Raw genomic sequence first — 16,721 nt, 5'->3', positions numbered from 1 at the left:
ACATCTCTCTTCTATCCCCTCAAAAGTTCTACAATTCATCTATTTCCAAATCACCTAAAAAATGTCAAATAAATAAACTTCACAAATGTTTTCTTTTAGACATCCCCTCCCAAGACCATATTTCATCTGTCACCGATCCCCCATGATTACAGGACTCTACAACTCTTTTGCATAGATAACAACCATTCACTAGTATTTTATCCTGTCTCATCAGTTTATCAATTGTCATAATATATTCTTTTCTCGCTTCCCAAGCAAAAAAAATAATTCTTGGATGAGCCTTCACTTTCCATATCTGGTTAGCAGGAAATCAAACCACCCCTTACACCTCTCTTCCAATAAGATGGTTATAAAAAGACTAAACAGTGAACTCCCCAGTCTTCTTTCATGTGATCTCCATTGTCATTTAAATGCATGGTGGACAGGACATGTAGAATGCTTCATACTCTTCGATCTCCGAATAATTGAAATGCCTGTTCACATTCACTAACCACTCTCTGCCTCCATGCCCTCTTTGTATGCTTTCTCAACATAGATATTCTTTGATTGTGCTATGACATATATCCGCGGGAAATGAAGCTTAAGACTTCCCCTTCCAATCCACTCATCCAACCAGAAAAGAATACTATTCCCCCTACACACTTGATAGTCCCAAAATGTTACCAGAACAGATTGGTGAGAAGGTGTTTCCTGTGGCTTACATAATTGACCGCTATACCTTCATGGGTTTTGGGGTTTAAAACACCGATGAGAAACTTCCTCAATTTTATCTCAATCTAAAACTGACATATAACCTCATCCCAAAGATCTACGGATGCATTGTTTTTGTCAATGTTCATAGTCAGAATAGAGAAAAGTAAGATCCAAGAGCTATTAAGTGTAAATTTGTTGGTTACTTACCAACCCAAAAGGGGTATCAGCCTTACCATCTATTTACCAAATTTGTCCCTACCAATGTTAATTTATATGACAAAAAATTATATATGTCTTTGCCCTATCTTCAAAGGGTCTCTTTATCGTCCATTGAAGGTAAGGATAAAGACCTGTTTTTTCCTGACTTACCCATCAATAAAGTTGTCCCTATATCAGTCCACCTCGTACCACCTGTAGCATCACCCCAGTCCCTATCAACATCCTCCCCCATTCACGAAGCCCATGATAGATAATAAACTTCATGATTCAATGAGATTTAACTAGGTATATTTAAGACAAAGAGACTCAACTTCTGATCCTGGTGCAAGTTGAAGACTCAAGCGAGAATGAGGTAAATGCAGGTCCAGAGCTTTCTCCTCATTAAGTACTTTATCATGATTGGAAGATACAAGAGAATACACTAAATACCCATTGTATCTATTAGTGAAGTTTGTGTCATTTGAAAATTCTCACCTTGATATAGAGCTTTCAAGTCAGTCTAAAGACCAGTCAAATTCCAAAAGACGAGATGCATGCTTTAAGAAGAACCGACGCGAGCAATTGTTGACCAACAATCTAGAGAGAAATTTGTAGGATGTAAATGAGTACTTACAACAAAGAATATGTCAAATGGCTCCCCAAAGAGATACAAGACTAGAGTCGTGGCAAAGGGATGTAAACAAACCTATAGTGGCAAAATTAAATATAGTAAGAGTTTTGTTGTCATTAGCGACAAACTTTAATTGGTATTTGAAGGAATTCAATGTAAAAAATGTTTTTCTTCACAACAATTTGGAGGCAAGAAAGCACTCAGATTTAGGGGGGAATAACAACTCTCTTGGTATATGTTGATGATATAATTATGAGAAGAAATGATGAGAAAGAGAATGAAGCATTGAGAAGATACCTATTTAGAGAATTCGAGCTAAAAGAACTTGGAGGACTAAAGAACTTTCTAGGAATTGACGTAGTTCATTTGATGGAAGACAATAAAGTTAGCATGTAAACCTATCTCCAAACTAATTGAGAAAATTACAGGAGAGGCAAATGAAGATCCAGCAATAGATAGAGAAATTGCACCAAAGACTGGTAGAAAAACTTATCCATCTTGTGCTCCTACAAGGTCAGGCACATGCCACGAGTGTGGTTAGCCAATTTATGCACACAGTTTGATAGAGGATCACCTTAATGCAGTCTACAGCATACTACATTACTTAAAGGTTAGCCCTTGCAAAAGAGTTCTATTCAAAAGGAATACTGATTAGACCTTAAACCAGACACCATTGCAAATTAAGCAGTCTACTATGGATTATTACAGTTTGCTTGGAAGCAATCTTGTGAGCTGAAGAGATAAGAAGCAGAATGTGGTTCGTAGATCAAGTAAAGCAGAATTTGGTTGCTAGATCAAGTGCAGAGGTAAAGTTCAAGTCGGTAGCACAGAAGTGTTAGAACTATTGTTGATCAAGATAATTTTAGAAGATTTAAAGGATCAAACGGGAATGGCTAATAAAATTATTTTGCAACAAGTATGCCGTTAACGTTACTCATGATCCTATACAACATGATAAAACTAAAGCACATTAAAGTAGAAAGACATATCATAAATAAAAGGCTGATAGTGAACTGATTAATACTCCATACATCTCAACTAATGGTCAACTTCTATATGTGCTTATAAAATGACAATATTTCAAGAACTTATCTCCAACTTGGGAATGGAAGATGGGAGGGAGGGGGGCGCCGTTGAAAAACCTCTCAATGTTCCATCTCAACATTAGGAAACAAATTTTCCTTACATTATGAGATACCGATTAGAAAATCCTACTAATATGGAGAGTTGATTTGATTTGATATGATTTTATTTGATTCGTTGTAATTATTTGCCTATTATTCTCTTTGCAAAAGCTATATGTATCCATGTAAATGTTCATTCTCAGTACAAAGAAAATATCAATTTTGCTTCAATATCTTAGTTGGATGCATTCGAAGAGTCTGAAGTCCAAATTCAGTTGCCGATAATCACTAAAAAAAGCTTAGGGATTTGAAATCGAGAAAGAATAAAATTTGACTCTATCATTTAAGTTTCTGTTAAAGAACATATTCCAAGGGATGTGAGCATCATTTTTTATGAGGATACAAATAGGAGTGCTGTAGCGTAAGGAAATGCTATAAAAGTTGTAGGACACAAGTAGCTAAAGGAATATTATCAATCTAATTATCTTCCCATAACAAAATACAGGAGTGATCACTGCCTTCAAACTATTAAAGCAGCATGATTAGGTCATAGAGCCAACAGATGACTTTCTACAGAACTTTGTTGAGTCGCGGTACTTCTGACTTTAGAATCTTTCATGCACAACTACAAATGCACTTAATTACCCTATGCCACAAAGAAAAATATTCTAGTGGAAGATGCCATAATCATTTAGTCAATAAAGACAAGCTTTTAGAAACCAAATTCCTAATTCTGATACTTCCATCCTTCCGAGAAAGATAGTTTCCATCCCATCTAACAACACAATCTCTTGAAACTTTACCCATTGCGACTAAATATAATTCATCAAGATTGTCTCAATATTCTCAGCCAGTCCCTAGGAATACTAAAGAAAGAAGGTAATACAAAAGGATGTTAGAAGAACAAGCCTGTAGAAGAGTATAAATTGCATCTCTGTTATCGAATATATAATTTTTTATCTAAGAAGATATGTTTCTTATGATCAAAAGAGAATTTCATCAATAGATTATTTGCTCCACATCCTCATTGCCTGCTTAAATAATTTGAAACAAATGCAAATAACACGGCACCAAAATAAACTACTAAACTAAACTCCAAAGATGTGAGAATATTTCATAGAACTTTGCAGAGGACAGAAAAATTTTAGAACTTAGCCTTAATCTTTTTTAACACCTTTAATTCTTTAAATTCATCAAACTATCTCTCAGCTTGGATGGTTCCCTCTGATCAGTGTAGTTCACCACATGAGTTTTACTTTTATGATAAAAAGAAATGCCTAATGTTATAGAAAAGCGTCATGTTGTAGAAAGGTAATCTCAATAAGGAGCAAGGAAGTAAGTGAGAGAAATCAGTACCAGATTTCAGAAGCCGTAACACGATTTCGTCAAGTGCAGAGTTCGAAGGGGCACATACCAGCACCCGAGTACGATACTTGCGTATGGAATTGATCACCTCTGGTTTCTACACGAGAGAATTATGTTTATGACTATATGAGATTATTTTAACACAAAGGTAGAAGTTCTCAGACGTACTAACTCATTTCCAGTTGTTGGGAAGAAACCATCATCACCATCAACAGGCATGAAAATATCTCTGGGATTATTACCATTTAGCCATGGAGATCCTCGTCTCCAATAATTTTTTCTGCCAAGTATAATATATTTTAGTAAGCTATAACAAAAAAGTTATATCAGAACCTCTTAAAACACAAAATATGTGCATATAACATTTATTGTCCTCGAAGTCACAAGTAAAAATGGGCTCTTTGGAGTCACATCGTAAGCTATGAAAGGGTGTATACATAGATTCACACATATATACATAGATTCATATATATATATAGAGGGAGAGAGAGCAATGAACATGGTTAAAGGAAGATTAAGAGCTAGCACCCAACACATACTTTTCTTCCGTGGACATTTCTGACCCAAGTCTTATCCCATATATGTCACCCCTAGAAGGAAGAAAAGATAAAAATAAGATAAAATGAGCTTGAATAGAAAATGTAAAAATGCAAATTAACTCCAGCATTTCTCAAACCGTGGTAAATATCAGCACCAGCAGCAAAATGCTCAGTCCCAACCAAGAACTACAAAATAGGGGGGAAAAAAGAAGAGGAAGAAGAAACAAGAAGCTAGAGAAAGTTTTACTTGAAATGCGCTTTTGCTGGAGTTGCATGCAAAATGGCACTGAGGAGCCCAAGAATTGTCTGCGTTTTTCCAGTTCCCGGAGGCCCCTAGAGAAGGGAGAAACAGAGAAAAAAACAAAGAAAGCAAATACAGAGATGCAAATAATTAATACCTATATAATAAAATTCCTATCATGCAATCAGATTATGCCAACATATTATGAATATAACACGAATGAAAGAGTATAGCAATATAATAAGAATTCTTGAGCAGTTTCCAATATAGAAAATATTCTTCAACTGTAACACAGTCTCCATAGGAAAGTTCTAAAAATGCAGGAATAGTGTCTTATAACAAATATTGATGTGTTTGACAGTGTGTTTTAGAGAGAGAGAACTCTTTAGGGGTGGTTAGATTGATTTTTTTCCCTTGATCAAGCCAGGTTTAAGCCGATTCTAAAGGGAAAAGAAAGCTCAAGATTATTTTCCTATATTTCAAATGCCCAAAAGTCATAGGACTTGAATTAAAAAAGAAAAAGCTGGTATCACCAGCTTTTCCATGGTTTTAAGTGGCAAATACAATAGCTCTTGTAAAAATATGGAAAAAATCGACTACACATCTTTAAAATTATTACCGCATATTTTTAAAATTTATTATTGCAGATTTCTAGAAGTTATTATTGCATATTTTTATGATTTATTGCTGTAATTTTTTGGAATTATTACTATTGATTATATAGTTATTTACTCCTACAATTAAGAAGACTAAATATGGATGTAAAACTCTATAAATTCAGCATTTTGTACCTACTGAAAATAACAGAAAATAAAGGAAAAAAAACTTCTTTTTCTTGTCTGCGTTCATGGTATCAGAGCCAAGTCGGCTAGCTTGAATTTTCGTTTTTAAATCCTTCTCTTTTTATCATTTTTTTTTTGTGATGGTGCAAACAGCCATGCCTGGAACAGTGAGGATAAATGACATCAGTTCCATTGCCACATCTCTTGGAAATAACGCCAGGATGTTGTTACCGTCGGGATCTGTAATCCCCAACGGAATTAAAAATTCCCCAATACAATTAACCGTTCACAAACTGAGTGGAAAAAATTACCTAAACTGGATGCAATCTATTAAGTTGGTGGTCGATGGTAAAGGCAAACTTGGCTATCTCACCGGCGAGACAAAGAAGCCAGAAAATACAGATCTGACATGGCGGATTTGAAGCAAGAAAACTCCCTTGTAATGGCCTGGTTGATCAATTCCATGGAGGTTTCAATTGGGAAAACATACTTGTTTCTTCCCACTGCGAAAGAAGTGTGCGATGTTGTCCGAGAAACGTATTCAAATCTCAAAAATTCTTCACAGGATTTTGAGTTGAAAACAAGGCTTTGGCATACGAGGCAAGGTGATCGTGAGGTTTCTGAGTATTACAACGAAATGAAGGCATTATGGCAGGAACTTGATCTCTGCTATGAGGATAATTGGGCTTGTGCAATAGATAGTGCATGTTATTTGAAAAGAATGGAGAATGACCATGGTTTTGAGTTCTTGGCAGGATTGAATAAAAGTCTTGATGAAGTTTGAGGCCAGATTCTTGGCAAAACTCCATTGCCATCAATCTGGGAAGTGTTTGCAGAAGTGCGACAAGAAGAAGGTCGACATCGAGTTAATGTAGGAGAAAAAAACTCATTTACCCCAGAAGTTTCAACCCTTGTGACCAAAAGCAATCACAATAATTCTCCATTCCAAGCACGGGCAAATAAGAAAGGAGAAAAAGTATGGTGTGATCACTGCCATAAACCACGTCATACTAGAGAAACTTGTTGGGAATTACATAAGAAACCTCCTAATTGGAAGCCAAGGACTCCCAGTCAACCAAATCGTGACCTAAAGGCCTTTCACTCCACTACCGAGCAGAATGGGAACATAGAATCTGTTGTTGCAACACCTTCATTCAGTAAGGAACAGGTAAAACAACTGTATAAACTTTTTCAATCTACACAATTCTCTAAGACTGTAGCTTCCTCTTGTTCCTTATCCCAGAAAGGTAACTACCTTCAATCTGGCATTTTTAATGTGCCAACTATTCCTCTTTACCCATGGATAATAAATTCAAGTGCCACAGATCACATAACAGGTTGTCCTAAATTGTTTTCTTCTTATAGTACTTGTGCAACCAATCAAAAAATTAAAATTGTCAATGGCTCACTCTCAATAATTGCTGGAAAATGGTCAATTATTATCTCTAATACTCTTGTTCTTCACAATATTCTTCACGTTCCAAATCTTTCTTGTAATTTTTTATCTGTCAGTAAAATAACTCGGGACTTAAAATGTTGTGCTAAATTTTTTTCAAACTACTGTAAATTTGAGGATCAAGATACAGGGATGATGATTAGCAATGATAGGGAACATGGAGGTGTCTATTACTTTGATGATGGAAATTCTTTGTGTCAACAACCAAAATCCTCAAATCTTGGAGTATGTTTTAATTCTACTAGTGATGAAATAATTGTATTGCATTATAGGTTAGGTCATCCTAACTTCCAATATTTAAAATATTTATTTGCAAACTTATTTTATAATAAAGATTTAGCATTATTGCAATGTGAAAGTTACCACTTAGTTAAACAATATCGTGCATCATTCTCTACTCAACCATATAAACCATTTATGCATTTTTTTCTCTTATTAATAGTGATTAGTGGGGACCCTATAGAACATTAACCAACTCTGAAAAAAATGGTTTATAACATTTATTGATGATCATACACGTCTAAGTTGGATTTATCTACTTAAAGAAAAATCTAAAACAAAATATGTTTTCAAAAATTTTTATACCATGGTTGAAACGCAATTTCAAACAAAAATTCAAGTGTTTCAGAGTGATAATGGAAAAGAATATTTCAATCAAATTTTAGGGTCGTTTTTCTTAGAAAAAGGAATTGTTCATCACAGCTCTTGCAATAACACTACTCAACAAAATAGGATCGCATAAAGAAAAAAAAAGCACATTTTAGAAGTAGCTAGATTTTTAATGTTTACCAATAATGTAACTAAACACTTATGGGAAGAAGCAATTCTTACTACTACATATCTAATCAACAGGATGCCATTTTGAACTTTCAGACACCTCTAACAGTTTTCAAAAAATCATTCTCAATGTCTCGATTGACTTCAGATTTATCGTTAAGGATCTTTGGATGTGTTGCATTCGTTCATATACATAATCTTAATAGAGATAAATTAGATCCACGAGCAATAAAATATGTTTCTCTAGGGTATTCTCTCACGCAAAAAAGGTATAAATGTTTTGATCCTACCAGAAAAAAATATTTTGTCATAATGAATGTTACATTCCTTAAATCACAAAACTTTTTTAGTCCTCATCATTGAGGGGAGAAAGAAAATGACGACTCGGTGTTTGAAAAAGAAAATATTTCTGATAGTTACAAGAGTAATGAAACTGCAATATTTAATTTTGATATTTTGGATAAGGAAAACATGAGACCAACCTTAATGCCTGAACACAAAAAGACACTAGTGAAATGGATTATACACACTTCGATGATGAGAGGTTGTTTGAAAAAACTTACACTAAAAGAAATCCGATTCAAAGTAAGAAAGATGTAGTTATGTCTCCTCAAAGCCAAGAATCTGATCCGATATCAGGATCTGAAGAATCAGATACAATCTCTAAGTCTCTAGAACAAGTATATTATGACCCTCTAGACTTCCCTATTACTCTTAGAAAAGGAATTCAATCACGTACTCAACACCCTTTATCAAATTTTGTATCTTATAAGAACATGTCATCTTCTTACCATACTTTTGTCTCATAGTTATCAAGTGTAGATATACCAAAATCTATACAGGAAGCACTAACGGTTCCTAAATGGAAGAAGGTTGTTCTTGAAGAAATGGAGGCTCTAGAGAAGAATGGTACGTGGGAGATGACTGGTTTGCCTAAAGGAAAACTGATTGCTGGGTGCAAGTGGGTTTTCACTGTAAAGTTCAACTCAGATGGATCATTGGAACGTTATAAAGCAAAGTTAGTAACAAAAGGATTTACACAGACATATGAAGTTGACTATCAGGAGACTTTTGCCCCTATGGCCAAACTAAATACTATTCGAGTGTTATTCTTTGTAGCTGCGAATTTAGAGTTGCCACTATTTCAATTGGATGTTAAAAATGCATTCCTCAATGGAGAACTAGAAGAGGGAGTCTATATGGATCCGCCCCGTGGCTTTGAAGAGAAGTTTAAAGGAAAAGTCTACAAGTTGAAAAAATCATTATATGGACTAAAACAGTCTCCCTGATCTTGGTTTGAGAGATTTACCAGATTTGTTAAAAAAGAAGAGTATAATTAAGGACAATCTGATCATACAATGTTTGTAAAACATACTGGTGATGGAAGGATGGCTATCTTGATTGTATACGTGGATGATATAATACTTACCGAGAATGATGATGATGAAATATGTAGGTTGAAGAAACATCTTGCCTCATAATTTGAAATTAAGGATTTGGGGCCTTTACGCTACTTCCTGGGTATAGAATTTGCAAGGTCAAATATGAGAATTTCTGTATCACAAATAAAGTATGTTCTTGACTTAGTAGAGGAGACGGGCATGAGTGGTTGCAAACCAAGTGATACAACCATGGACCCTAATAAGAAGTTGGGAGATGCTCTTAATGGAATCCCAGTTGATAAAGGTAGATATCAACGTCTTGTAAGAAAATTCATTTATTTGTCCCATACAAGACTTGATATCGCCTTTGTGGTTAGTGTCATGAGTCAATATATGCACTTACCTTATGAGGAACATTTGGAAGCTGCATACAAGATTCTCAAGTATTTAAAGAGTACACCTGGAAAAGGGTTGTTCAAGAAAAATATTAATAAGAGTATAGAAGTCTTAACAAATGCAGATTGGGCAAGTTCAGTTTCAGATAGACGATCCACCTCTGGCTACTGTACGTTTGTATAGGGAAATTTGGTTACTTGGGGAAGTAAGAAGCAAAGTGTGGTTGCTAGAAATAGTATAGAAACTGAGCATAGAGCTATGGCAAATGGAGTTTGTGAGGTGCTATGGATTAAAAGAATACTTAAAGAACTGAGATTAGATGCAGAAGCACCTACGAAACTAAATTGTGATAACAAATCAGCTATAAGGATTGCACACAATCCAATTCAACATGATCATACAAAACATATTGAGATTATAGGCATTTCATTAAAGAGAAGCTGGAAAATGGAGTTATTTGTATGCCGTTTATGACTTCTGAGCAACAAACAACTGATATTTTCACCAAGGGGCATTTCAGACCAAAGTTTGAATCATTCATTGACAAGTTGGGCATGATCAATATCTATGCACCAACTTGAGGGGAGGTGTAAAAATATAGAAAGAATTGACTGCACATCTTTAAAATTATTACTGCATATTTTTAGGATTTATTATTGCAGATTTCTAAAAGTTATTATTGCATATCTTTATGATTTATTATTGTAATTTTTAGGAGTTATTGCTATTGATTATATAATTATTTACTACTAAAATTAGGAAGACTAAATATGAATGTAAAACTCTATAAATTCAACATTTTGTACCTACTGAAAATAATAGAAAATAAAGAAGAAAAAAAATTCTTTTTCTTGTCTGTGTCCAGCTCCATTGACCAAGTTTTTATATCAATACTCTGTAAAAATCAATAAAAATGTTACATTCAACAACTTTTGATTAACTAAAAGACCAATAAACATTCGTCCTTCAAAATTGTCCGAAATATTTTCCGCTGCTCGACCGTATTCTCCCTACCTCTGCATGTCGGTGCCCACTGTTTTCCACCCACCTCTGGGATCGCCACTATCATTATCCACTAGCCTCCTGCTTCCTTTCCTTCCAGGACGAAAATACAATGGAGTCTCTTCCCCTTTTTCTCTGTGAGCACGAGGATTCTTCCCCTTTTGTTAGTCCCTAATGCCACCCATAGCTCAAGGTTCCTTCCTTTTTTATTGTCTCTAGTACAGTCCACCATTCATCCAGTAAATCCACCAGCCAATCTCCTTCCTCCACCTAATAAACTATCGAAACCCTAAATCCCTTGCCATTCTTGCTCAACCGCGGACCTTCAGCTTTCCTTCCCTCACTTACAATGTCATATTACTTTTTCTCCACCACCAAGAACTGCCGCTTCCCCTTGACTGCTCCTTCCATTCTCTAGTGTGGCGCCTCCGCCACCCAGAAGGCTTCTGTTTTCAACCAAAGAAAACGTCGAATTCACCAGCGGACTAACCTTCGCCACTGCCTTCACCTTCACCTTCGACTATCCTTCAACTAACCTTCCCCGTCGTCACTCGTCACACAACAAAAATGCTTTTCGCCCATGACTCTATTGTTTTATATGCTAGAGAAGGATCAATTGCTCAACGTTATATGTCCCTTTCTCTGTCTTTCGAACTTTCACTGGCCCCATAATTAATTTGGAAAAAATCAATTAGTTTGTTGAGGGAAATGCTTGCACCCCGATTATTGGGAGTAAATTCAACCATCTTCATTTTTTAAGTAAACGGGGCTGCTTTTGGGAGCACCAAGTCTAGGGATACCAACATTTAGGATCCTATGTCTTTGAAGATAAAGAAGAAGTTGGCAACTTAGAGGAAAAGACATCTTTTGAAGGGTGGCAGATTTACCCTTATCAAGATCAAACAGCTTGATTTCTAGTACTTCTTGTGAGTGTCTTATATTCCGGCCAAGGTGGCGAAGCACTTGGACTCCTTGCAGTGCAAGTTTTATGTGTTGATATAAAATATTGATGGTAATTTTCATCTTCTAGATTGAACTTAGCAGAAAAAGGTGTTTTGGTTGGGAAACTGGCCATTAACTCTTTGCCTGAGATGAATCGATCTTTGATTGCCAAATGGTTATGGAAATTTATGATGTGCAAGGGAGAACTATTGTCGGAGGGTCTCAAGCAAAGTACAACACCAAAGAAAGAAAGAGGATGGAGGACTTGTACAAATATACTTCCCTATGGCACCAACATTCAAGATGAAGTAACAGATAGTTGAGCTTTTGTCTTGAATGTGGTAAAATTCAAGGTTGGTAGCAAGGAAACTGCAAAACAATAAAAGGGTAGTGGTTTGAAGAGCGAACTTTACGCTAACGCTTCCCTAGTATTTTCTCCTCGGCTAGGAGCAAAAGTGCAACACTTTTGACCAGTTGGATTACTCGGCTAATCAATCGGATGGGATAATAAGTTCTCTAAAAACTTCAATGATCTATACTTTGATGGATTTCTATATTTAATGGCCATAATATCCAAGTGTTGCGTTGACCCTCCTAAAGATGATTGTCTCATGTGGCCCTTAATTAATGGAACATTTTTGTGCTTCTACGTAAAACTATACTATATGAGCAGCCAAAATGAAGTAGCCGTTGAGTTACCATGAAGGCAGTGTGGAGTAGAATTCTTACGAAGGATTTGACAAAGAATACCAGAGGAGAAAAATAAGGATATGCTACTACCTCTTAGTGTTAACTTGTTATGTTTTATTTTATTACGTTATGTTAATGTATTTTGTTTTGTCTTTCAATCAACTAGAATAGGCAGTTGGGATAGCAGTTAGCTGCTTATGAATTTCACTTGGTTTTGTTAATGGATAGGCAGTTCCTAGTTTAAGGGAACAATTACTATTTGAGTCTCATTTGTAACTAAGTCTGACAAGAATAATAACGTTATGAAGAGAATAACTTTTGAAAAAGTTTGTTCAAGCTCTTGGAGATAGTTTGGCCCATCCAATTAATCCCATAACAGGATTTCAAAATAAGGACTGTTACATTTAATACAATGACCTATTATTACTGGTGAGTTACGATCCCTATTTCTTAATTTCAAATTTTTTATTACACATTGTTTTAATGTTTGTTGTCCTCATAATTCCATGTTACGATAATGTCGTCAACGTATACTAGGATGTTATAACTCCCCCTAACAAAAAGAGTGTGATCTCCTTGAGACTGCTTAAATTCAAAATTTATCACAACCTATGCAAACCTGTCAAACATGCCCTTGGTGGTTGTTTAAGTCCATATAAAACATTTTTTAGTTTATGTACCTTATTTGGTTTTACTTCTCTGTCAAAATCTGGTGGAATATCCATGTAGATTTTTTCTTCTAAATCGTCATCAAATAAAAGACATTTTTTATATCAAATTGTTTATTTGTCAGTCAAAGTAGACAGCTAATAACGACAAAATTCGCACAATATTCATCTTGCTTATTGGTGCGAATGTCTCCTAATAGTCTATTTCATATGTCTATATATAGTCTTTTGCCACCAATCTCATTTTATATCTCTTGATTGTTTCATCTGTTTTATATTTGATTGAAAAAACTCATTTGCATCCCATTGCTTTCTTGCTTTGGGTATATCTACCATTTCCCAAATTTGATTCTTTCCAAAGTATCTCCATTTCCACACTCATAATATTTTTTCATTTTTCCAAATACAATATCTCAAATACTATGTTCGGTACATACTCATTATTCAAACTTGTGAAAAAATTTATATAGGTTGATGAGCACTTATCAAATGACACAAATTGTGAGATAGGATACAAAGGATGCTTAGTACATTCCATTGTACCTTTACAAAGTGCAATCATTATCGAATAATTGTATAAGTTTTTTGGGATTTACGTCAATTCTAGGATCAATGTCAAGGTTATTAGACCTGTTGTGCCTCACTATTCAGTATCTTCCTCTTTATATGCACTTGAGAAAACCTAAAGTCTAGTATGATCTCTTGAGAGAATGGATTTTAAACGTTTTCTTGTAGTGGTGAGTTTTCTGAAGATTCTAAACATTCTTTTATGGTGATAAATTTTCTGGCAGGTTCTTAACATTCTTTTGCGATGATGGTTTTGAGATGTGTGGCAAAAATAGTAGGTTAAAATCTATTGAAACTTCTGTATCCTTATCTTCTAATATAGACTCCTCCTAAAGATAAGGTTGAGTGACGTAAGTCTCTTATTCAACAAATGTGATGTCCGCAGACAAAATTTTTAGGTAGGCGGATGGTAACACTTGTACCCTTTGTGAGAGAAGTACCCCACAAATACATATTCTAGGGCCTGCGGATCAAGTCTTCCACTTTGGTGAGAATGAATATGAGCAAAGGCAATACATCCAAATATCCGTTGGACTAGATGGTTAGTTACACTTACTGTTGAGTAAAACTGCTGAAGTGTTTCAAGATAACTTTTGAAGTTAAGAAAACTTATTGGCGTGTGATTAATAACATAGGTGGCAGTAAGGACGGTTTCACCCCAACATTGTTTTGGAACGCTGTTTGGAAGAGAAAAGCTCCACTGCTGGTTAAAAGATGACTATATTTGCATTCCACTACTTCGTTCAGTTTTGAAGTGTGTATGTAGGATAATTCATGAAGAATTCATTCTTGATGGAAGAATGATTAAAGTGTGTGATTGAAAAAATCTTTGGCATTTTCGGCATAGGATTTCTTCATAGATTTTCCAAATTGGATATTTATAATATTGCAGAATCGGGATATGATATGGCTAACATCATATTTGGCTTTAAGTAAAAATAATCATGTGGCTCTAGTGTAATCATTAATAAATGACACAAACCATCGAGCCCCAAAAATTTTAGTTATATAAGATGGTCCCCAAATATCATTGTTGATTAATGAAAACGGAATTAAACTTTGTTTACTACTAATGGGAAATGTCACAATTATGTTCTGTAAACTCGGAAATATCACAGCAATTCTGGATTCTTAAACAATGAGGGAAACACAACCCTTAAGATGGAAACTAATGGGTGTCTAGGTCTTTTATGGTGAAGGCAAAACTTGTGTATAAGGTCACTAATAATAACAGAGAAGAATTCCTAAGTGAATTAAAATAGTAGAGTCCATTTTTTATTTCAACACGTCCAATTATCTTTCTTGAATTTTGATCCTGAAAGTCATAGTGAAAAGAGCCAACTATTACTTTACAATTCAAATCTTGTGATAATTTATTTACTAACACAAAACTAATACACAATTTGGGGACAAGTAATACATTTTTGACGACAATAGTAGGGCTAAACTTAATGTTGCTCTTGCCTGCAATAATATTGAAAGAACCATATATAGTGACAATCTTTTTATTACTTGGATATGGAACATATGTATAAAAATATTTAAAATTATTGGTCATATGATCTGTAGATCTTGAGTCTATAATCCAAGATTTTTCAAATGATTTATCTGAGATATTTAGTTCCCCTGAGGTAGAAGTCATACCTGAATGTGTCAATAAATTGGTACTTGTTTTATTTCAAAAAAATAAATAAATTGATACTCGTTTGTTTTTTTAGAAATTCAAGACAAATCCTTAGTCTTTCAATCTTCACTCCTAATTTACTAAGATATGAAGTTGTCGTGTTGGGATTTACTCTAATAATTTGGGACGTACTTTCCAACATTCTTTAAGAATTGGATTGTAACTAATTGCCAAAAAAAATATCGAATAGAATTTTATTCGGAACACATGGATACGTAAAGTCGTTCACATCTAGTCGTGATGAGGGCAACAAGAGAGAGCTGTGGATGACGTTGCGTGCTTGTCGACAACTATTGAACGCACAGCTGGAAAGACAAGAGCGTAGCAAGAGTCACGACTTGCGACTGGTGACTCATGACAGCAAAGAACAGCAGTTGCTTCCATGGCTGACTATGAAGCCCGCTAGTGGTGGACGCAGCCAGTCTTGTGGTGGTCGACAGTAGGGGTTGGCCATAAAGACTGGCTCTTTTTAATTTTTTTTATAATTTCGACGATGAAGGTCGAATAGGGTATTTAAAAGAGTTTAAGAATTTCTTAGCCTAAAATTCTAATACCATGTTAAGAATGGTTTTTCCATTGATGTATAGTTTATTAAATATTACAGCTCTATATATAAAAGTATTTTAGGACGGAAAAAGAAACAGACAATTAATTACAAATGGTATGATTTTCTCCTTTAACCTGATTTGTTTTCTCTATAACACTCTGAATTATTTCCTCTCTAATATTCTGATTTATTTTCTCTTTAACATTCTGATTTACTTCATCTTTAATACTCTGATTTATTTCTTTTCTAACACCCTAATTTATTTCCTCCCTAACACTCTGATTTACTTCCCTTTTAATTCCCTGTTTTACTTTCTCTTTAATACCATAATTTTCTTCCTCTTCATCTTTAACAAAAATCTCTCTTTGAGAGTCCAGGGTTTTCAGTAAGTAACTGAGATCTCATTTCTTCAAATTTTTCTTGATACTTAATCATTGAATCTTCTTGCACTAGATTATTAAATTCCTCCACAATATCAATACCAACTAACCCCCAAACCTTTTGCAAAATTATTCGAGAGTACATCCCATTTTAAGACTCTTGGAGCGTTTATCTCCACTTTATCTCCTAAATAAAGAGTTTTTGTTTCTACTTTGTTTTTCTTCTGCTATGTTATAGAAATGAAACGATTTCACACATTGTCTTATCAATGTTCTAGGGTTTTGATACTCGAAGATGAGAATATTCGCCTTTGGTGTGGGGCTTCCCGACGGGTTATTCCACGGATTTGGCATGCAACTAACCCCAACGTCTTGTTGCTTTGGGGTGGGGAGTAAATCACGATCTTGACTCGGTATAAAAGATGAATGACTTACATTCAATGACGACTCACCTAGCCCTACTACCCCTCGTAGCATCTCTGCAAGTTGTTCGAACTTTTGGTTGAGAAGCACCCTAGTTTGACATTGTACAATGTACATCTCAACCATGAAGTCAAAGACCTTCAGGTCAACTACTCTCACGTTGTCCTCCAGGGTTTGTATTTTCTATGGTTAATTAACCGCCATATTTCCTTTGTTTTTTGCCATAGCCATAAA

The 16,721-nt window shown here is 35.0% G+C and overlaps 1 protein-coding gene across 7 annotated transcripts in view; it reads right to left on the bottom strand.

Moving 5' to 3' along the window:
- The window catches only part of MAA3 (P-loop containing nucleoside triphosphate hydrolases superfamily protein), a 47,923-nt gene that overhangs the window by 13,699 nt on the left and 17,503 nt on the right, over positions 1-16,721 (bottom strand). For all 7 annotated transcript variants that reach the window (XM_088213928.1, XM_088213922.1, XM_088213923.1 and 4 more), the window contains 4 exons: positions 4,798-4,883; positions 4,551-4,601; positions 4,180-4,291; positions 4,003-4,108 (listed from right to left, as the gene is read on the bottom strand). In XM_088213928.1, coding sequence (XP_088070054.1) covers positions 4,003-4,108; positions 4,180-4,291; positions 4,551-4,601; positions 4,798-4,883 — 355 coding nt within the window. The remainder of the gene's footprint in view (positions 1-4,002; positions 4,109-4,179; positions 4,292-4,550; positions 4,602-4,797; positions 4,884-16,721) is intronic.

The sequence above is a fragment of the Carica papaya genome, chromosome 2 (genome assembly GCF_054855325.1).
Source record: "Carica papaya isolate Zhongbai chromosome 2, ASM5485532v1, whole genome shotgun sequence".
In the NCBI taxonomy this organism is placed as follows: Eukaryota; Viridiplantae; Streptophyta; class Magnoliopsida; order Brassicales; family Caricaceae; genus Carica; species Carica papaya.
This window is presented reverse-complemented; position numbering and strand designations above follow the sequence as displayed.